General features: G+C 47.7%; 2 protein-coding genes across 2 annotated transcripts; both read right to left on the reverse strand.

Moving 5' to 3' along the window:
* Positions 1-120: 120 nt before the first annotated feature.
* On the reverse strand, positions 121-11,755 carry LOC306787346 (apoptosis regulator BAX-like; the record flags this gene model as incomplete). The annotated part of the gene is made up of 6 exons (XM_079282462.1): positions 121-179; positions 504-660; positions 6,631-6,733; positions 6,862-7,026; positions 8,945-8,975; positions 11,728-11,755. The coding sequence occupies 6 exons, from the start codon at positions 11,753-11,755 to the stop codon at positions 121-123; spliced, it is 543 nt and encodes a 180-aa protein (XP_079138588.1).
* Positions 3,301-5,079, reverse strand: LOC306787452 (uncharacterized protein). Its single transcript, XM_079282582.1, has 2 exons — positions 4,055-5,079; positions 3,301-3,906 (listed from the first exon to the last, which is right to left on the reverse strand). The coding sequence occupies exons 1-2, from the start codon at positions 5,057-5,059 to the stop codon at positions 3,895-3,897; spliced, it is 1,017 nt and encodes a 338-aa protein (XP_079138708.1). The 5' UTR covers positions 5,060-5,079; the 3' UTR covers positions 3,301-3,894.
* Positions 11,756-21,788: the final 10,033 nt, after the last annotated feature.

The following is a 21,788-nucleotide window of genomic DNA, read 5'->3' on the forward strand; positions in this document are numbered from 1 at the left end:
TGTTTATATGCCAATGGTTATATGGGTATAACATGGGGTAGTACGGTATGTGGTGGAAGTGTGGTTTGAAGGAAGGAATTTGTGGTGGTGAATTATTATAATCCATGTTTGAGAATAGAATTAAGCAAATTGGAAGATATAGACGGGACAGACAGGGGAAGCATAGTGTGGTGTGGGGACTTCAACGCACACAACACATTATGTGGGAGTGGGATAGCTGATAGCAATGACCAGCCACAGAAGAAGTATTGGATGAAAGGATTCTAGTCAGCCGAAAAAATGGAAGTAAAACTGATTCATATCAATACAGGAAAGGAGTCTGTACCAGACCAAACACTAGTTTCTAATAACATTGCTGCAGTGTGTGACTGGAAAGTATCATGAAGGAACCATAGGCGGTGATCACGACCCAACATTCTTCAGAATAAATATTCATAATCGAGTAACAGAAGTAGACAGGGGTGGGAAATGATTTGCAGACCCCTGATCTAACATAAGACAACAGGTGGCTGCTGCCCTCCCGAGGCCAGCTGAGGGACCGCTCCACGAGCTGAAACCCTGCAATCCCTCCCCAATCCAGCCCAGCAGATTGTTCCTGAAAAAGTCCACGGTCCACTTCAGGATGTCCCTCACTGACAGAGGGAGGTGAGCCTTCACCATCTGATGGACAGCAGAAACACAAAGAGGTCCATACACAAAGAGACGATGCTGCCAAATTCAAGAACATGGCTGGATCAGTGAACATCAGACTGTTGTCTGATATGAGATATATATGTTTTTATATATATATATATATATTGTGACAGCCCCCGGGGTGGACAGGGGGTTTCACGACAACACTGACCAATAAACACAACCAGTCGGCAGATAAACGGTTCAAGTGAGGTTTTTACTGAAGGTAGAGAGTGGAAAGAGGTAGGATAGACACTCAATAACACAATGTCCGCTTTCCAGAGGGATGGTCGGTGTCCAATTCCACGGGTCGGTGCACAACGGGTATTCCTCAGACGGTCCAGGGCGCGGGCAGGAGCAGGGTAGTCGTACAGGCAGGGGTCGTGAGCCGGGCGGGTAGTCAGACGTTCCAGGGTGATCCAGGGGTAAGGCAGTCTTCTCCAAGGGTTTCGCTGATTAGGCTACTTCTTCTTCTTCTTCTTCTTCCTCTTCTACTCCTACTCTCTCTCGGTTTCCTGTTTCCTGGGCCCTTTTGTAGTCCCCTCCTCCTCCTCTGATAGGGTGGGGTCGCTCCCTCGTCTCTCCTCCTCAGGTGTTGCTTGTTGGGCTGATGGTGGTTTGGCGCTCTTTTCCATTCCCTGACATGGGGGCTCCGCCTCCATGTCAGGCAATATCGTCCCTCTATCACTACCCCTCTGGGGTTGCCCCTCCGGCTGCCACATACCCCCCCCCTTAAATCCGACCTGGGGGGAGGACTGCTCCAGGAACCTAGGGCGTCCCGTCTTGACAGGGCGTCCGCGTTTCCATGAGCGGCCCCGGATCTGTGGACAACAGAGAAAGCATACGGCTGAAGGGATAAAAACCAGCGGGTGACCCTGGCGTTATTGTCTTTCGTTCTGGACATCCATACCAGGGGGGCGTGGTCCGTGACCAGGGTAAAGTGCCGTCCCAGCAGATAGTATTTCAATTCCCCCAGAGCCCATTTGATGGCCAAACATTCCTTCTCGACCGTGGCGTATCTTGTTTCTCTAGGTAATAGTTTTCTGCTTACGTATGTGATTGGGTGCTCCTCTCCATCCCTCAGCTGGGACAGGACGGCACCCACCCCGGTCTCGGAGGCATCCGTCTGTACCACCAACGGTTGGGTAAAGTCCGGGGTCACCAGCACTGGTTCGGAACAAAGTGCTTCCTTCAGCTTCTCGAAGGCGTCCTCGGTCTCTGCCGTCCAGACGATCCGATCTGGCAGCCGGTTTTTGGTTAGGTCCGTCAGGGGCGCTGCCAGGGCAGAGAACTGGGGAACAAAACGTCGGTAGTAGCTAGCTAGCCCAATGAATGCTCGTACCTGTTTCTTTGTGCGGGGGCGGGGCCACTCCCGGATCGCCTCGACTTTCCCTACCTGGGGCTTGACGCAGCCGCGGCCGATGGTGTACCCCAGGTAGTCAGCTTCCCGGAGGCCGAGGCGACATTTCTTGGGGTTGGCTGTCAGCCCCGCCCCTCGCAGAGCTTTCAGGACTGCTTCCAGTCTTTGGAGGTGAGCCCCCCATTCCTCCCCGTGTACGACGATGTCGTCCAGATAGGCTGCCGCGTATTCTCGATGGGGACGAAGTACCTGGTCCATCAGTCTCTGGTACGTGGGGGGGGCTCCGTGGAGACCGAACGGCAGCCTCTTATAGTGGTACAGGCCCATGGGAGTAGTGAAGGCCGTTTTTTCCCTGTCTTCGGGGGCCACTGCCACTTGCCAGTAGCCTTTAGTCAAGTCGAGGGTGGTTATGTATCTGGCCCTCCCGATGCGCTCTATCATTTCGTCCACCCTGGGCATCGGGTAGGCATCAAATTTTGAGATGGCGTTGAGCTGTCTAAAATCATTGCAGAATCTGACTGAGCCATCTGGTTTCGGAACCAACACTATAGGGCTGCACCACTCGCTAGTCGAGGGTTCGATGATGTCTGCCTCCAGCATACTCTGTACCTCTCTCTCTATCGCCCCCCGGCGGGCTTCGGGGATGCGGTACGGCCTTAGTTTTACCTTCTTCCCGGGCTCGGTGATTATCCGGTGTTGCACCAGTGTGGTGTATCCGGGGTCCGGGGAGAACACGTCTCGGAACCGATCCACCATTTCCCGGACGTCCTGCTTCTGCCGGGGGGTCAACTCTTCTCCCACGGGTACCTCGACTGGCTCCGTTTTTCCTGGGGGTGTAGAGAGAGAGAAACAGAGCATGGCATCCCTACTCACCCATTTCTTGAGAAGGTTAACATGATAAATCTTCGTCGGGTGCCTTCGACCTGGTTGCCTGACTCGGTAGTTTACCGGCCCCAATCTTTCCATAACTTCATAGGGTCCCCTCCATCGGGCTAAAAACTTACATTCCGCCGTGGGCACCAGGACCAACACCCGATCCCCTGGGTTAAACACTCGGGGTTGTGTTCCCCGGTTGTACACGCGGGCTTGGGCCGCCTGTGCATCGGCCATGTGTTCTCGGACTATGGGCCAGAGTGATGCCATCCTCACCCTCATCTCCTCGACGTGGTCCACCATGGTGCGGTAGGGGGAGGGTTGGTGTTCCCAGGCTTCCTTGGCCAGGTCGAGTAGTCCCCGGGGTCGTCGACCGTACAGGAGCTCGAAGGGCGAGAATCCTGTAGACGCCTGGGGCACCTCTCTGATGGAGAACATAAGGAATGGCAGCAGTTGGTCCCAATTCTTACCGTCCTGGTCCATGGTCTTTTTCAGCATTTTTTTCAGTGTCTGGTTGAATCTCTCTACTAGGCCGTCCGTTTGGGGGTGATACACCGACGTCCTCAGTTGTGTCACCTTCAGCATGCCACACAGGTCCTTCATGATCCTAGACATGAACGGGGTCCCTTGGTCGGTGAGAATCTCCTCCGGTATTCCGACCCTGGAAAACAACATCACAAGCTCCCTTGCTATGCCCTTGGTGGCCATGGAGCGTAGGGGGATGGCTTCGGGATACCGGGTGGCGTAATCAACAATAACCAGGATGTACCTGTGTCCCCTGTTGGTCTTGGGTAGTGGCCCCACTAGGTCCATCCCGATCCTGCTGAAGGGGACGGTGATGATCGGCAGGGGCACCAGCGGGTTTCTGTGATGGGGTTGTGGGGCCACTTGTTGACATTCGGGGCAGCTCCGGCAGTAATCTTCTACGGCCTTTTTTATTCCGGGCCAGTGGAACCTGGCCCTCACCCTTTCCAGGGTTTTCTCCACTCCTAGATGGGCACCTAGGAGATGGGAGTGGGCTAACTGTAGGACAGAGGGTATAAAAGGACGTGGCACCAGTAACAACCTGAGGGGGGCCCCGTCCCTCATTACTACCTGGTATAGGAGCCCGTTATATATGGAGAAATGTGTGGGAGGGAGGTCTCTTACCCCGTCCAGTGGTCGTCCGTCTACGGCGGCCACCTGCCGAAGGGCGTTGGCTAGGTTGGGGTCCTCCAACTGGGCCGTCCCAAACCTCCCTGTGAGGGGCCCGGGTAAGATGGGCTCCTCCGGGTCCTGGGGAAACAGCCCGGCCAGCTCCTCTTCGTCGAGGGAGGGGGTATCTGCTTCCTCGGGGATGGGCGGCGCCTCTCCTTCGGGCTCACTGGGGCTGGAGGGTCCGTCGTTCTCGATGGCTGTGGCATAGACGTCATCGGGGTTGGGTTGGGTGGCCTCCACCAACGCCCGGGCCACGGCACTGGCGACTCCTTCCGATAGGGGAGAGGTGGAGATCTCCTCCCCCAGCCCACAGATGGCTTTCTTTTTGTACTTTCGGGGAGGGGTCGTACCTTGTTTCACCACCAGGCTGCGCCAAAGCTCCTGGAACACGGGCAGGTCTCGGCCGACGAGCACCTCTACGGGGAGTCCTTCCACGACTCCTGCAGTGCCGATGTATCTACCCCTCGTCGTGTAGATCTCTAGGGCGGTGGTGGGGTATTCGCGGGTCTCCCCATGGATGCACGTGACCGCTCGGGTGCCTGTTAGGAGCGGGTACTGAGCATACGTGGGTCTCACCAATGTAATGGCGCTCCCGGAGTCCACCATCGCTGAGGCGTCGCGGCCGTTGACTTTGACAGGGGTGAGGGGCATGTGGTCCTCGTGAGTGGCCCAGCATCCTGTAATCAAGCCGCATGGGCGACTCCCCTCACTGGCCGTGGGCATGGGTGCGTCCTGGCGGTGAGGGCATTCCCAGGCGATGTGCCCGATCTCGCCGCAGTTGTAGCACCTCCTCTCTTCCTGTCCAAACGCCGGCCGACGTCGGGGAAAGCCTGGGGGGAAGGAGGGAGACACATATTTATTTTCCTCAGTTTTAATTTTTTCTTTGCGGGTGGGCCCCTCTAATTTCTGGTTTCTTCCCCCACGCACTAAAGCTTGTGCTGCTTGGTAACCCTCCATTATTTCCACCAGGTCCTCGATGTTGCGGGGGTTTCTCTGGCCTGCCAATTTTTTTGCCTCATACGGGAGTGATCTGATGTATTTGTCCATGACCACGCGATCGGTGGGCGACACCTCTGTTGGCTCTGCGTGTAGCCAGGCCGTCGTAATCCTTTTGATCTCATGCATCTGGGCTCGCGGAGAAAGTGAGGCGTCATATGACCATTCATGAAATCGTTGGGCCTTTAAGAACAGCGTGACCCCGCATCGCTGTAACGCTTCCGCTTTCAAAACCAGGAAGTCAACTTTTCCAGCGCGCTCTAAGTCCTGATACGTTACTTGCGTTTCATTGATCAAAAAGGGGGCTATTAACTCTGCCCAGTGATCTTCTGGCCATTTTTCGCGGAGTGCCGTTGTCTGGAATATTTGAAAAAAAACTTCAACATCGTCAGCTGCCGTTTGTTTGAGCATGAAGCGCGCTGGATTGGCTTTCTCCACGGTATGTTGCTCCTGTTGGTTTTGTAACATGCCCTTGATTTCGCTTTGCATGGCATCCGCGCGTTCTGTTTGCAATTCCATATATTTCTCCATTTGTATTTGCTGTTGGTATTGTTGTTGCTGCTGGGATTGGAGGATTTGCATTTGTAATTGCATGGCTTGTTCGTGGCGCTTTTGGGTTTCTTGGTTGCTAGCGATTAGCCCCGCTAGCAGCTCTTGAAATGGCACCGGGGTGGCCATGCTTACTGGGTCGGTTGGTCTATCGGTCAGCGTTGCCAGAACCGGGTCATGCCCACATTCTCCACCAGTTGTGACAGCCCCCGGGGTGGACAGGGGGTTTCACGACAACACTGACCAATAAACACAACCAGTCGGCAGATAAACGGTTCAAGTGAGGTTTTTACTGAAGGTAGAGAGTGGAAAGAGGTAGGATAGACACTCAATAACACAATGTCCGCTTTCCAGAGGGATGGTCGGTGTCCAATTCCACGGGTCGGTGCACAACGGGTATTCCTCAGACGGTCCAGGGCGCGGGCAGGAGCAGGGTAGTCGTACAGGCAGGGGTCGTGAGCCGGGCGGGTAGTCAGACGTTCCAGGGTGATCCAGGGGTAAGGCAGTCTTCTCCAAGGGTTTCGCTGATTAGGCTACTTCTTCTTCTTCTTCTTCTTCCTCTTCTACTCCTACTCTCTCTCGGTTTCCTGTTTCCTGGGCCCTTTTGTAGTCCCCTCCTCCTCCTCTGATAGGGTGGGGTCGCTCCCTCGTCTCTCCTCCTCAGGTGTTGCTTGTTGGGCTGATGGTGGTTTGGCGCTCTTTTCCATTCCCTGACATGGGGGCTCCGCCTCCATGTCAGGCAATATCGTCCCTCTATCACTACCCCTCTGGGGTTGCCCCTCCGGCTGCCACAATATATATATATATATATATATATATATATATATATGACATACACACAGAAGCGCAAACAATCACTTTTTATCAATATTTGTTTGGAAAAGCCCCCAAATGAAGACATTTCAAATTAAAACACTACACTTTTGAGGCGATGAGTAAAGCTTTGAATGGAAAATACAAAGTAGAAGAACGTAGAAGAGCACAGCGATCCTCTCCCAGGTGATCCCCTGTTCAAACACGTTTTCCACCACTTGCTTAAAGCGGTCCCACATAGAGCTGGAGGAAACAGTCACTCCGTCGATCGCACTGAAAGAGAGACAGGATGCAGTTTAAGTAGATGTTAAGAAACTACGGAGCGCGTATTACACATCTACCCCGGTTCTATTTTCCGTATTGCATCACAAGTGCTGAGACACAGCAGGCGAGAGACTCACTCTTGGAACTCCTTGTCGCCTCGGACCCTGTCGCCGATGATGCGGCTCATTTTGCTCAGCTGGGTCACCATCTTCTGCTCCTGCTCAGTCTTCAGCTCCACAGCCAGCGGAGTGAGCGCTGGGACGTCCTCCGAGGACATGTCCCTCAGCTCCTCCTCTATGACCCTGCAGGACAACAGGACGATGAAACACTTTCACAAACCCGATACTGTGCAGAGGCTCCGTTTGAAGCTGTGGAAGGTAACTTCTTAACTGCATTGATGAGTGTATGCGACACAAATCAAATTAAGCTCCAGACAAAGTGATGCCTCCTTTTATTTGACTTTATGTGATTTTTACAGCAGCATAGAGCTCCACTATGACAACAATACTATTGTTGTGGCTTTAAAGAGAGCGATATAACGACTTTAGTTCCACAAAGGACTGACGTGAGGTAAAGCAGCTGAAGAAGTACTTCAGCCAACTGAAGCCCGTATCGGTGCAAGGACACACTTGTGAGTTGGTGGTCGTTGGAGGCTTGGACAGAGGACAGAAGGTTTTGTTTCTGTTGAGTTTGAATGAAGTGTGTTTTGATGATCAGTGCCGTAAAATGACTAGTCTGGCTGGAGTCTGGTGGCTTTGATGGGAGCATCTTAACTGTATGTGTTGTATGTTAATCATTTATGCAATTCAATTTATTTTGTGTCGCCCAAAATGACAAATCACTAATTCTCCTCAGAGGGCTTTACATTCTGTACACATCCACTGTTGCAGGACCGTCACATCAAAGCAGGAACAACTCCCCAAAAAACCTTTAACAGGGAGAAAAACTGAAGAATTTATAAAAATGGTCAAAATCCCTGTTGATTTTCTTTGTTAATTATTCACTTCAACCGCACCACATAGCATCGCACCGAAAATTGACGTGTCCACCCGAGGGTCAGTCATTTTTCACGATGAACCATATGTATGTAATAAGTATGTAATAAGTGGACACAGTCGCCGCAGCGTCTCCCATTGGTTTGTGGGCTACGGCTTTGAAGCCTCAAGTTCGTGATTCTGACCGTCGCCATTATGTTTTTTTTGGAACCAGAAGTGACACGAGAGGGTGGCGCTAATGACACTGTAAAAACAGACAACTGCCAGTGCTGACAACGCTGTGGCAGTGACCTGTCAATCACCGTGTAGCCCCGCCCTAAAGCATCCCCTGCTCTATTTGACTCTAAATAGACCATCATGTACTAAATGAACATCATAAGCAATAAACCATGACAGAAGTAGAGTCATTTTCTCATAGACTTGTATACAGCCAGAGGAGTCGCCCCCTGCTGGTCAGTAGAGAGAATGCAGCTTTAAGGAACTTCTACATTGGCTTCACTTTTCAGAACCGGAGGTCTGAACACAGCACGGACTGAAAACCTGCTCTGAATGAGAAAGAGGAAAAAGCTAACAAGCTACATCAGAATCAGAATCCGGCTCATCACCAAGTAGCTTCTTCACATACCAGCAATTTGCTTTGGTGTATTGGTGCGCGACAAACACAGTGAGAGACAACACGAGGTCAACTTCAAATAAAAGAGGATTGTGTTGGTTTCAGTGCTTCTTGCCACATTCATGGTGACAGGAAACTATTAACTGACAAACCCATGACTGAAAAACTCGTGATGTTTGTTTCCCTCCCTTTACTGTGCTCCTGATGAGTCACTTTATGAGTGTGATTTACTGTAAGAGCTGAACAACTGTCAGAGTAATGAAACTGAAACTTGATCTCTATAAATAATTATTTTTATAGTATTCAGCTGTACTGTAGATACTGAGCTCAGGACAGTTTCATTATGGCTCATTATTTTCCCAGTTAATCATTAATAGAAAATAGAAGAAAGAGCTCATTGAAACGGGTGGTTTTGTCCGGGCAACAGTCCGAGAAGTATTCATTTGACTAAGAAAAGCAGCAAATCTTCACATTTCAGAACAATTGTTTTGGTATTTTTTACAATTAATCAACAATGATGACTGGTTGCTTTTGGTTTGACGTTGTAAACTGAATATATTCATTAATCTATCTTGTGCTGTAGAGACGTGAGATGACAGAAAGGAGACTCACTCTTTGATCAGGGCCTCGCCGATCCTCGCGTCTGTGGAGGAACAGAACAGCATCAGTGGGTTACTCGCGTTAAATGACACAAGGCAGCGTTACAACCTACAGCTACATCAGGGGTGTCAAACATACGGCCTGCGGGCCGCATCCGGCCCGCCACGTCATTTTATGTGGCCCGCGAAACCGCCCGGCAAAAATTAAAAGTTAGATGTGAAAATAAAAATATCCCCATGGTCGACATTATGAGATAGAAAGTCGAAGTGATGAGATAGCATGTTGTCTGTGCGCCGACATTCAAACTATCACAACAGGTGGACATGAGATGCAACAACCCATAAAGAGGATTTCCAACAAGTAATCGTGTCTTTCTCAACATGTGTACTTCTCTGTACTTGTAAACTCGTGGACTTGTGAAACGTCATCAGTCTCAGCCCAAGTACTGTTCCAATTCAAAGTTCACATCGAGCCAAGCACAGTCCTAATGCCCGGATGTGGCTCCACCCATTTTACCAGGGATGCATCGGAGGTGACTTGTCTGTACTTGGGACAGCCAAATATCCCAGAATGCATGTTGCACCAGCAACAGGAAACAATGGCGGAGGAGAAATCACACAACTGGAAGTTGAAACTTTCGAAATACTACTGTTGTTAAGTCACAGAAAGTAATTTTAGGATGTTTTGAGGCGAGACGTTAGTTGTTTAAGCACCAAATCTGTGGTCGGTTTGTCAAGATTTGTCAAAGTTGAGTTGAGCCATTCGCGTCGCCGGTCTCGCCGGGGGCTATTTGTGTTCATTCGCACTGGACACGCCGGAGAGGGGGCGTGGCTTATCGCCCTGAAAGCCGTTCAACTGTCCGCTATTAACCATGGAAACAATAACCTCTATTTCTGCTTGGTACGTGTTGTGGAAGTCACAGATATCCCGGGAAACTAAACTAAATATGTTAGGAGTAGTTACATTTACACCGTCTTACATTTACAACCGGCCCTTTGAGGGCGACCGTGATGCTGATGTGGCCCCAGACTGAAAATGAGTTTGACACCCCTGATCTAACGTAACGATGGCCTGCCTCGGTCGGCGCTAGCTGCTATTGGCCTGTCTCGAACGATTCCGTCGTCACGCCCTTTCCGGTCATTACGCTGTCATTTTCTTCGGTGATCGCCAACCAAACGTAAGTAATATTAATTCATACATATCAAATAATCGACGTGTCAAATTTCATGAATAAATATGGACGTTTATATGTCTAAATACTGTAGGAAAGTGACTTTGATGAGAGGAAGCAGAAAGAACGCTCGGGCGACGCTCTTTACTCTGAGAAGTGTCTCTGTATTTTCTCCGTATTGCTAATATAAGTTAGTATACGAGTGTAGTTTGTAGCTAGCTTTACACTACTTTGTCTAGCCAATGAAAATATAGCATTGATGTGTGACATAATCTGTAGTCGAGGGGAGGGAGGCAGAAATGTTGTGTCTGAAAAAAACAGTTGTGGCCGCGGGAAAAACGATCAAAGAATCATAGCGGGAGTTAAAGGTAGGCTGCTGTTTGTTTAGTCTTAGCTCTGAAACATAACAGCAGACATGTAAAATAAAATGCTTTTCTTGTTTATCATAAGCCAGGCTACATCAAGTATAATAATGATCTGATCAATTATGCAAATAATGTTGGTGTGTCTGTGTGTGTTTGAGAGTGAGAGAGACTGTACATTTATTGAAAGCCAGCAGTGGCTCTTATGAATAGAACTATTTATGCAGATAAGCCTCCAATATAACACAGTGCTGTCATACAGTATATAAGGTTAACCAAAATGTAATGTTTTTGACTTAAATGTCTCTCTTGTGGTTTATGTTCCTGCCTGAAAAGAACAGAGACAGAGAACAGCGACAGAGCGAAGGAAGAGAAGAGAGGCAAAGGGAGACCGCAATAAGCAGAAAAACAGTAGAAAGCAGACTTAAAGAAGCAGAAAAGACCAGAAAGCAGACTCAAAGAAGCAGAAAACACCAGAAAGCAGACTCAAAGAAGCACAAAAGTTCTAGGCCAGTGTTGTTGGCAGTGAACGCAAATAAATACGTCCACGCAGAATTAAATTCTCTTATTTTCTATTTTCTCCAGGAGTTTTCTTTTTTTGGATTTATCCATTGATAACCTTACCGAGTCTGCAATCACGACGAGCCACCTGCAGGGGAAGGCGCTTGACGGCGACGTAATAGGATGTGACGCACATTTTAGTTGACTAAATATTAAAACGTTTTTTATTTTCCGTGACACAGTATCACCTCAAACTCCAAGATATGAGGTGTTCCATTTGAAAGATTGTCCACTGACAAAAAACATTAAAATAAATAAAAAAAGATTATCTTTTTATTTTTTGCACAAAGACTCAGGGAGCCGCAACAGAGGGGCTAAAGAGCCGCATGCGGCTCGCAAGCCGCGGGTTGCCGACCCCTGGATTAGGCCAATAGCAGTGCACGGCTAATTCACCCGTGTTAGCATCGTTGTAACGACTCTGGTAAAGGCAAAGCTAACTGTAATAATTACAACAATATTTCGTTTGAAAGGTACGAAGTTTAACTTCAGTTTCACACCATTAAATCAACTGAAAACATTACACGATCATTTTTATCAACATTGTAAGTGAATTGTATTGAAACATTAGCTAAAAACTGTCCGGTTTGGGGTACAACTCCGTTACATGTTCACAATGGTGTCACTGTGCGGGATACAGCCATGATAAATAGGAATATACACTTTAACTTGAATAGACGTCTTTAAGTGTGCGTTGAGCTTACATGACATCCCGTTACATTCACACGCCATCATGGCCACCAACTAGAAACACTTCTAAAGTTAAGTAAACTCTTCTTCCCGCCTCCCTTCTGAACGAGGTAGTAAACTACAAGTAGCCTACAGATCGGATCTAACAGGAAGTAACTGTTTCTTTGACTTCCTGTTTAGTCTTTAATGGAACATTTAATCCACATGTTACATTAAATGATCCCAGAAGCAATAATGTAAAAGCAAACGTGTAAATTGTGTTATTATTATTTGTATTGTTAGTATCTATATTATTGTCTATTGAATCCCCAAAAGTGAGATAAGATGTAAACACAAAATAAAGAATATGTGTATGTTTATATGCCAATGGTTATATGGGTATAACATGGGGTAGTACGGTATGTGGTGGAAGTGTGGTTTGAAGGAAGGAATTTGTGGTGGTGAATTATTATAATCCATGTTTGAGAATAGAATTAAGCAAATTGGAAGATATAGACGGGACAGACAGGGCAAGCATAGTGTGGTGTGGGGACTTCATTGCACACAACACATTATGTGGGAGTGGGATAGCTGATAGCAATGACCAGCCACAGAAGAAGTATTGGATGAAAGGATTCTAGTCAGCCAAAAAAATGGAAGTAAAACAATGATTCATATTAATACAGGAAAGGAGTCTGTACCAGACCAAACACTAGTTTCTAATAACATTGCTGCAGTGTGTGACTGGAAAGTATCATGAAGGAACCATAGGCGGTGATCACGACCCAACATTCTTCAGAATAAATATTCATACTCCAGTAACAGAAGTAGACAGGGGTGGGAAATGATTTTTTGGGAAAGCCAACTGGAAGAGATTTAAGGAAGAGCGTGATGGTCATCTGAGTAAGATGAATGAAGATATGCCGATAGAAACTCTCAATGATATGACAACAGAAGGCCTAACGGACTAATGGAGGAAGTTTTGTGACTCCGTTGGAAATACAACAGGAGAAGTGTGGAGAGTGGAGTAATCCTGTGCTGACAACTGACAAAGAAATTGCGGTGACTAATAAAGAGCAGTTGCTAAAGGTGGAATGACTGCCCCAGAAGATGATGAAATATGTTAAACTATGGTCAAGCATTTCAGTGGAGATAGGCTGAAGAAGTTACTGATATTGTATACTGAAGTGTGGGAGGAAGGCAGCATACCAGCAAGGTGGAAGGAGGCGTTATTGTTCCTATAAGGAAGCCAGGGAAAGATGCAAGTAACCCATCAAATTAGAGGCCAATGCTCATCTAAAAAAACGAAAGTAATGTTCTTTACGAGACTGAGAACGAGGGGAAACTTCCAGCTGAATCTTTATGACAACAAGTTAGAAATAGTAGAGTCATTTCGGTTTTCAGGAGGACACTTTGACAGCAGAAAGACCAGATTAAAAATGTTAGCGATAAGTGTAAAAGAGTTGGAAATGTTATGAGTTGTCTGGTAGTGTTGGACTGGGGAGCAGACATTGCATCCCTGATACATTGACAAAGCTCTAATTAAATCCAGATCAGGTTATAGTGGTATAGCACATGGTTCAGTAGGAGAAGCCACAGGTAAACAGCTGGATGTTATCCAGACCAGACCAGGGCCCTCAGAGGTCGTGAAGGTCAGTAAGAACATCACCTGTGTGCGCCATCCAAGTAGAGACAGGAGGAATGCCATTGTGTCTTCACAGAAAACAACTGTTGGTTAATTATCGGATAAATCTGAAGGGTCATGAAGATAATCATCCAACTAGAAAAGTAATACAGGCATGTTGGGAAAGACATGAAGTACCAAAGACAAGTTGTGGCTGGATAAGAGACGCAGCAGCAAGAAGCCGAGGAGTCTCTGATCTAGAGCTCTGTCATTTGGCCAATAACTCCTGTGTGGTTGCTAAAATAACCGGAGGTGGACATGGAGTTGCTGCAAATTGAGGTTAGACATAAAAATAGAGATTTAGTGAGTGGGTTCTACTCCCCATGTTAAGAATGAAGATCGAGTTAACAGACTGAGATCGAGGCGTTTAGCTCAATTCAAGCAATAAGATTTATTTGTGACAGAAGTATTATGTCCAGCAGTTAAACGTGCACGGACTCTAGCAAAAGCAAAGAGTGCCAAAAGTGAAACCAAAGAGCGCTTATAGCAGAGTGCGCAGGCGTGTCCATCTGGTTCTCCTTGTGGAGCCATTGGTCAAAATAAAAGGAGAGGTGGATCTGTTTTTAGCATTCAGATGACCTGATGGAGCTCTGGACAGCGTCATCCACACTGGCTCACGTCCGAAACCTGCCTTCTCTGGAACGTCAGTGTGTGTGAAATGTTGATCTACAGCATATTGTTATGTTCGGCCAACGAGATAAGCTAGGCGCTAGATATGCAAGGGCGCCTCTTTCTATCTCTAAGATGGAGCAGGCAGTTGAGACTGGTTCTCTGTAAGACTATGTGACATTTAACTGGGGCAAAAGCTATCCTTCAGAGTTCTAGTATTTTCCACTTTGTTCAGGCGAGTGCGAGAGTGCCCCACCTGGCGTTTTTGACCTTCGTGTACTAGAACTCACATATCCGCGTATAAGCTGTGTTTAACATTGAATGAATGTATATTTTTATTTACAAATCCCCCTTTTCACACCTGCTAGGTGTGAACTTCTATGTTTTGGAACTACTCATTCAATGGCTGTAACTCTATGTTTAGGTCCCTATCATCTGAATCGTCTGGATCGGAAACTGGTGGGGTGCTATGTCTAGTTCGGGTGTGTGTCTGATTCGGGGATGGTGAGGGAAGAGGGGTAGTTGAATGAGATGGGTGCTGGTGTGTCTGATACTTGGTTTCTAATCCCCAGATCAGTAAGGCAACTAGTATGCCCATTCCCACCCCCATTATAGTTTTCTTCCCACATCCCACCCCTTCCCAGGTGAAGCGCTGCCGACCTCGGTCGGCGGGGTTTGCATGAGGGTCCCCTAGACAGCGTCTAGACTCTCGGTGCATTTTTCCAAATTAGTGCGAATTTCTCCCAGTGTTCTGGTTGGTACCGGTGCTGGGACACAATGTGTCAGGTGGTGCCAAGGGGCGCCTGATTTGCCCTTGACCTGGACCGAGTGTGAAGTAACCTCCTTCACTTCGTACGGCCCAGTCCACCTGGGGTCAGTCCACTTGCGCTTGTGAACCTTGACCCTGACCCAATCACCTACTTGTATCTGCTTTCCAGCTGCCACTGCTTCAGGTACTGCTCGCGTCCTCTCGATCTGTTTGAAGAGAGCTTCAGTAAGAGAAGTTAGGGCACTCATATAGTCAGACATTTCAATCTGCTGTACATCCAGAGGTGGCATATGACCTCCATCTCTGGGTGGACCTGGCATCGGCCGGCCAGTCATGATCTCGTGTGGGGAGAGATGTGTTTCTCCCCCTTTTCCGGACCTCATGGCCATAAGGGCCAGGGGCAGGGCCTCAACCCATGTTAATTTGGAGCCCGCGCAAACTTTGGCAATTTTGGCCTTAAGGGTCTGATTCGCTCGTTCCACCAGGCCCTGAGATTGCGGGTGATAGACTGACCCGAATCGGTGTGTGATTCCCAGAAATTGCTCTACCTGTGCGAGCATGGTGTTGCTAAAGTGTGATCCGTTATCAGAGCGGATGCATCTCGGCACTCCGTAACGGGGAATCAGTTCTGTCTGCAGCCACTTTACAACTGTCTGCGCGTCTTCTCTCTTGGTGGGAATTGCTTCCACCCATCTTGAAAATCTGTCTACCATTACCAAGATGTACCTCTTTCCCTGCACGCTGTTCTCTGGTCCCATATCTGTATAATCTATGCTGATGTCTTGGAAACAGGCAGAGGGCACGGGATAAGATCCCATCGGTGTCTTGAATGGTTTTCTTGGGTTGTATTTTCCACAAATTTGACATTCATCGCAGAAGAGGAAAGATATCGCTTCCATGTGCGGATGCCACCATAGTTGTTTTAAATTGTCCAATGTCCGTTTCTTTCCCTCGTGTGTAGGTCCGTGGACCCCTGGTAGGAGTGCTGCACACAGTTCTGCTGAGGCAACCACTCTGCCGTCGTGGGCTCTCCACAGACCTTCTTTGTCTTTTGAGGCTCCTTTCCGTGTCCATTCGGACCATTCATAAGGTCCTGCTTTCTTTTGATGATCTTTGATGTGTTCGATGGTAAGCTCAGGTGGGCCGGATGTTGGCTTCAGTGGATGGCCCATGACAATATGAGAAGTTTTTTTTTTTTTTTTTTCAATTGCTTTTGCCACTGCTGCAACATATCTTGCGCACGTGGATTGACCATTTTCCACAGTGTCAAGTTTTGATGAATGATACATCAGTACCTGTCCTTCACCCCCCTTTTTCTGGAAGAGTACAGCATTGAGTAGGCTGTCTCTTTCAGAAACATCAAGGTGGAACGGTAGGGAGTAGTCTGGGGACATGAGTGCAGTGGACGTGGTCCAGGGGAGTTTTGTATGGGAAAAGCTGAGTGATTTTTGGTTTGAGAATGTTGAACCAATATTGGATGGCAGGGGTCTGGGGGCCAGTTTGAAGACAGCGTAGCCAGAAAACTTCTTCGTCTGTGGGGGACACTGTCTCTGTAATGGGAGCAAGGGAGAGAATGCGTACTGGCATGGACAACGTACTAGTTGGTGGGTTGGACGAGACATGTACACCCTCTTGGTTCATCCAGATGATCAGATTGAGGCGAGTCATCAGATCGCGTCCTGTGTTCTTTGAGTTGTTTCTTGAGTAGGGCCTTCTGCAAGGTCTTAATTTCTGTGTCACTACCCGCCTCAGTTTGAATGTGCTTGGAGAGGTAATGTCGGAGCTGGGCGTTCCACATGTCTTGTGTCATTGCTTCTAGGCCAACCACTGCGTCCATGCACTGGCGAGGTCCATCTGGGAGGCCTCGTTTAATCATTGCACGCCATAGTGCCACTGTGGTAATGCTTCCATCATGTGGCTCTCTGAAGGCCTGGCGCCACACCCGTTCTGCTCTGGCCAGATACAGGGGTGGAGACTCTCCCGGGGTCCAGATGAATGCTGCTACTGCGCCTTGGTTCACTGGAGTGGGGAACTTAGTTCTGAGCTGCTGCCACAACGCTGTACGATGTTGATCAAAGGGGTCGGCATCTGGTGCCGCACCAGCGCCTGCCATGTGTAGTAGGGCAGTACACTGGGATGGGTCCAGACAGCGGGAGAGAAGTGCTCTCAGGTCGCCCACTGCTAGCTGGCGGCCAGCAGTCAAAGCTTCCGTGAGCTCAATCCACGGATCAGCTCCTGCATGGAGGGATGGAAGCTGTTGTATCATGCTGGTCAGATCTGCAAACCCAAAAGGCACAAATTGAACACGCTGTGGTTGGGCTAGAGTGGGGGCTGCTCTCAGGGGATATGCACCACGAACACTCTGCTCTGTTTCTTCTCGTTGGTGCTGGCCCTGAGACCGAAGTTGCATGGCATGTTGGGAGAGTGGAACTCCAGTCCCTGTCTTGAAGGGGAAAACTTCTCCTTGTAGAGTGCCTGACACCGCATACATTGGCACTGCCACCGGTCTGTCACAGTGGCTGGTGTGGGCTAGAACTGAGTTCAGAGTCTGTTGTAGCACGTCCGCCTCTGTTAGCAGGACAGAGAGCTTCTCCAATGTGGTTGGTCCGCTTGGGTTCCTTTGTGATGGCTGTCTTCCAGCTTCAGGATCATGGTACAGGTTGCTTGTCACATAGGTCTCTTCTGAGTGCATGGGGAAAAGTGTTGTGGCAGCGAGGTCGTCGTCAAGTCGCTGAATGCAGCCCTGATCGAATTGTCTCTGTTGCTGGGCCTCTGTTTCATTCTCTTCGGGCTGCTGGCCTCTCTCTGTTGTCGCAGGATCTTTTTTGTCTATGGGGACTCCTGTTATAGCTCTTTCCAATGTTCTCACCCTCTCCATCATGTTTCTCATCGCTCGCTCTGTTGAGGTGGAGCTTGTGTCGATGGTGCACCCTTCATCCAGGGACATCTGGAATGCTCCTGAGAGCAGTCCTCCCTTTACTGTTCTCACCGGTGCTTGTATGAATGGATTATTATGGGAGTATGGGGGAGGAACCGGAGGAAGTGCTGGATACAGGCTAGTTGAGGGTGGGGGAGGAACCGGGGCCAGAGATGTTTGGCTCATTTCCTGTGCAGCCTTTTCCAGACCTACCGGGGCTTGAGTGGTAGGGGTGACGTCCAGGGGGTTGATGTTGAGTGACAGACGGGACCAGGTTTTTTCTTTTCCGGTTGGCATGTCCACCTGCATCCGATCTGTCATGGCCATCCCTAGTGCCATCGTTGCCACTCGCTGTTCCTCTTCTCTGTCTTTGCGGGCTTGCTTCAGTGGGTTAGCGAACCCCCATCGCTTGGTTTGATTTGTCATTTGATTTCTCTCTGCAGTCTGTGCTCGAGCCACTCGTTTTGTCAAATCGTTGGTGAAGAGCCGAAGGTTGTTGACTGATGGAGGTAGTGGACTGGCCGCCTTCCACCATCCCTCCTCTTGCCATCGTTTCATGCATTTATCCCAATGTGTCTTGTCTCTTTTCCATGCAGTCCTGCCTCCAGTCTCTGTTACTGTTTTTTTCAGTTTTGCACGCAGTACTTCTGAGTAGCCACCAGATGGAGCCACAGCTCCAGCCATGTCTTCTTGTGTTCTTCGTCTTCTTTCTCTTTTCAAATCAAGTTTTTTTTTTTTTTTTTTTAATATTTTTTTTTTTTTAAATCAATTCCAATCTTCTTTATTTTTTTTATTATTTTTTTTTCTTCTTTTTTTTTTTTTTTTCAAATTTCAAATTTCAAAATTTCAAATTTCAAAATTTCAAATTTCAAATTTCAAATTTCAAATTTCAAATTTCAAATTTCAAAATTTTCAATATAAAATGTTTGGATGCAGTACTCCCGAATGTCCACCAGATGGAGCCAAAGCTCCTGTCGAATGTTCTTCTTGCAGTTCCTGAAGTACCCACAGAGGGAGCCAAAACTCCTGTCAAATGTTCTTCTGCAGTTCCTGTAGTGCTACCAGAGGGAGCCAAAGCTTCTCCCAACTTTTCTTGTGCAGTTCCTGTAGTGCCACCAGAGGGAGCCAAAGCTTCTCCCAAATTTTCTTGTGCCCTCTGACCTTGGCCTAAATCCTACACTCCCTGCACCTGGTTTCTTATCTGAAATTTTCACTCCCTTTTTTCCCAGTGTCTCTCTGACTGAATGAATGCCTGCTCTGTCTTCGCTTCTATGTTGACGGTCCTTATGGAACACAATTTCCAATAAATCTGTAATCTTTGTAACTATACCAGTAAAACTGACATGTATATTAACCCTCAGCTTTCCTCTTCTATCCTCGTGTTCGTGTGCCTGTGTTGAATGCAAAGTTTGTGTCTCATGAGTGTGCTCTGCTCCACTGACCGTCAATCACTGGCAAACACACACGAGCCTCTGCACACTTCAACTCCAAATCTCATCTGTCTTTCACCCATGTATGCTTCACGCAGTCACTCTCATCCTTACCAAATTGAAACCATACGCTGCCGTCACTGAAATACGCACAAATCACATATGGATTTGTTCTTATAGCGTTTTCACGAGCCCGGTCCCCGAAGGAAATGGATACCTCCCTGAGGCATTACTCCACACTCAATCGACCATACACTGCCGTGATTCCACAAATAATCGCACACAGACCTCGTCAGGGAAGATCTATTGACCTTATTGTTTACAGTGTACGCCTTGTGCCAATACGGTCCCGAAGGAAATGGCGATATCTTGTGCTACAATTGAATCGATGTCTTCCCAGAGCACATCTATGCTGCATGCAAAACCATACACTGCCACTTCTGCAATACTGGTACACAAACCATCAATTCAACCTCCTATTTAACCTCATCAATTTATTTTTCTCAATTTAAATTCTCTGGATGGCTCTTCATTTTACAGTGTACAACATGCATGAACGTGGTCCCTTTAGGAAATGGCGCTGTGCAGTCTCCAGACACACTACTTTCACATCAGCGTATTTCAACAACACTTTATATATACTTGATCCAAATCTCAGCTTGCAACTTCGCATAAATCAACAGTGTGTCCCGGAATTCAGTCTTTCAGACCGTCATTGGTCAGCGAACCGAAGCTTTCGCCACGGCTGTGTAACCTCTGAACAGTCAATCAAAGCTTACGCGGTGAACACAATGGCAGCCTATACAATGTTAACAACCATCAATTTCTGTTAGATCCACTCACACACATGTACATGCTATAGTAAAAACCCCCACTGCTGTCATAACAATTCTGTCACAATGCTCGGCAATTTATCTTTAAAAATTTAGTCAAGGCAATTCATACTCACACTCCAGTACTTCCGATCAATTCAATTTAGTTTTTTTTCTACATACAATACGCAGACTTCATTTAAATAGGCTCTGCTTTACCTTTTGATTCAGCGCGCTGTTTGATCAGTTTCTCAGAGTTGAGCAGAATGGCCCTGTAGGCCTGAGGCCTCCTGCAGCCTCGAGGGGAAACGCCCTGTCCACAGAAAAAAGTCTGTTACTCGATGAAAAAAATAGTCTTGGATCGTTTTAACCTAACTCTGCTACCATGTTAAGAATGAAGATCGAGTTAACAGACTGAGATCGAGGCGTTTAGCTCAATTCAAGCAATAAGATTTATTTGTGACAGAAGTATTATGTCCAGCAGTTAAACGTGCACGGACTCTAGCAAAAGCAAAGAGTGCCAAAAGTGAAACCAAAGAGCGCTTATAGCAGAGTGCGCAGGCGTGTCCATCTGGTTCTCCTTGTGGAGCCATTGGTCAAAATAAAAGGAGAGGTGGATCTGTTTTTAGCATTCAGATGACCTGATGGAGCTCTGGACAGCGTCATCCACACTGGCTCACGTCCGAAACCTGCCTTCTCTGGAACGTCAGTGTGTGTGAAATGTTGATCTACAGCATATTGTTATGTTCGGCCAACGAGATAAGCTAGGCGCTAGATATGCAAGGGCGCCTCTTTCTATCTCTAAGATGGAGCAGGCAGTTGAGACTGGTTCTCTGTAAGACTATGTGACATTTAACTGGGGCAAAAGCTATCCTTCAGAGTTCTAGTATTTTCCACTTTGTTCAGGCGAGTGCGAGAGTGCCCCACCTGGCGTTTTTGACCTTCGTGTACTAGAACTCACATATCCGCGTATAAGCTGTGTTTAACATTGAATGAATGTATATTTTTATTTACACCCATACTCAGAGCATGTGCATGTTTTACTGATGGATCAAAAGACCCAGCTACAGACAGCACAGGCTCTGCTGTTGCAGTTCCTAGTCACAAAATCTTATCACCTCCTGTAGGCCACGCCCACACTACCCCCTTTACATTTTAAATGCATATGTTTTTACACTGAGCGTCCACACTACGCAGAGTTTTAGAGCACCGAAGACGGATAAGTTTTGAAAACTGCGTATTCGTGTGGACGGTCGAAAACGGATACGTTTGGAAACGATGACGCCCACACCGTGTTCGCTACTTGATTGGTTCTTAGCAGTCACGACGTGTCCTTCCCTGATTCGTCACATCCCTATCACGTGACCCTTTCCCAGAAGACCACAGACAACATTGATTACCGATCGACTACCAGGTTAATTCAACATGGACAACTGATTACAGGTGATGCTGACCTTGCTGTCTTTACTAGCAGCTGTTGTTCAGTTAAAGTCTGCATTATTACGGAGGAAGCAGCTGTTAGTGGAGCGATTAGTGAGCACAAAACAGAGGACTTTCCTGTCCTTATTAATGCTTATTTTGTTCTGCACAAATATTGTGACGTCCGCAGATAAAATGTAAAGGAACAAAAGCTGTAAATGCTCTCCAGTAGTTCAGAGACTTCAGCCACCAGCAGAGCTACGAGTGAGAACAGAAACAACGAAACGAGTGAGAGACCCGTGTTGACCACATTTATGGATCCATAATCTAGTAAACCTTCATGTGTAAGTGTTGACTGTAAAGTAGATTTGATGTGTGAGAGAGAGATAGAGCAAGACCTGTGTTTTTTACAAAGAGCTTTAAATGTATTTAAAAAGTCTGAAATGCTGTTCCAAC

The sequence above is a fragment of the Melanostigma gelatinosum genome (assembly GCF_949748355.1).
Source record: "Melanostigma gelatinosum genome assembly, chromosome: 13".
Lineage (NCBI taxonomy): Eukaryota > Metazoa > Chordata > Actinopteri > Perciformes > Zoarcidae > Melanostigma > Melanostigma gelatinosum.

What these genes read in the sequence shown, in the direction of transcription:
- LOC306787452 (XM_079282582.1), bottom strand. Translation starts at nt 5,059, where the DNA reads ATGGAGGGTTACCAAGCAGCACAAGCTTTAGTGCGTGGGGGAAGAAAC.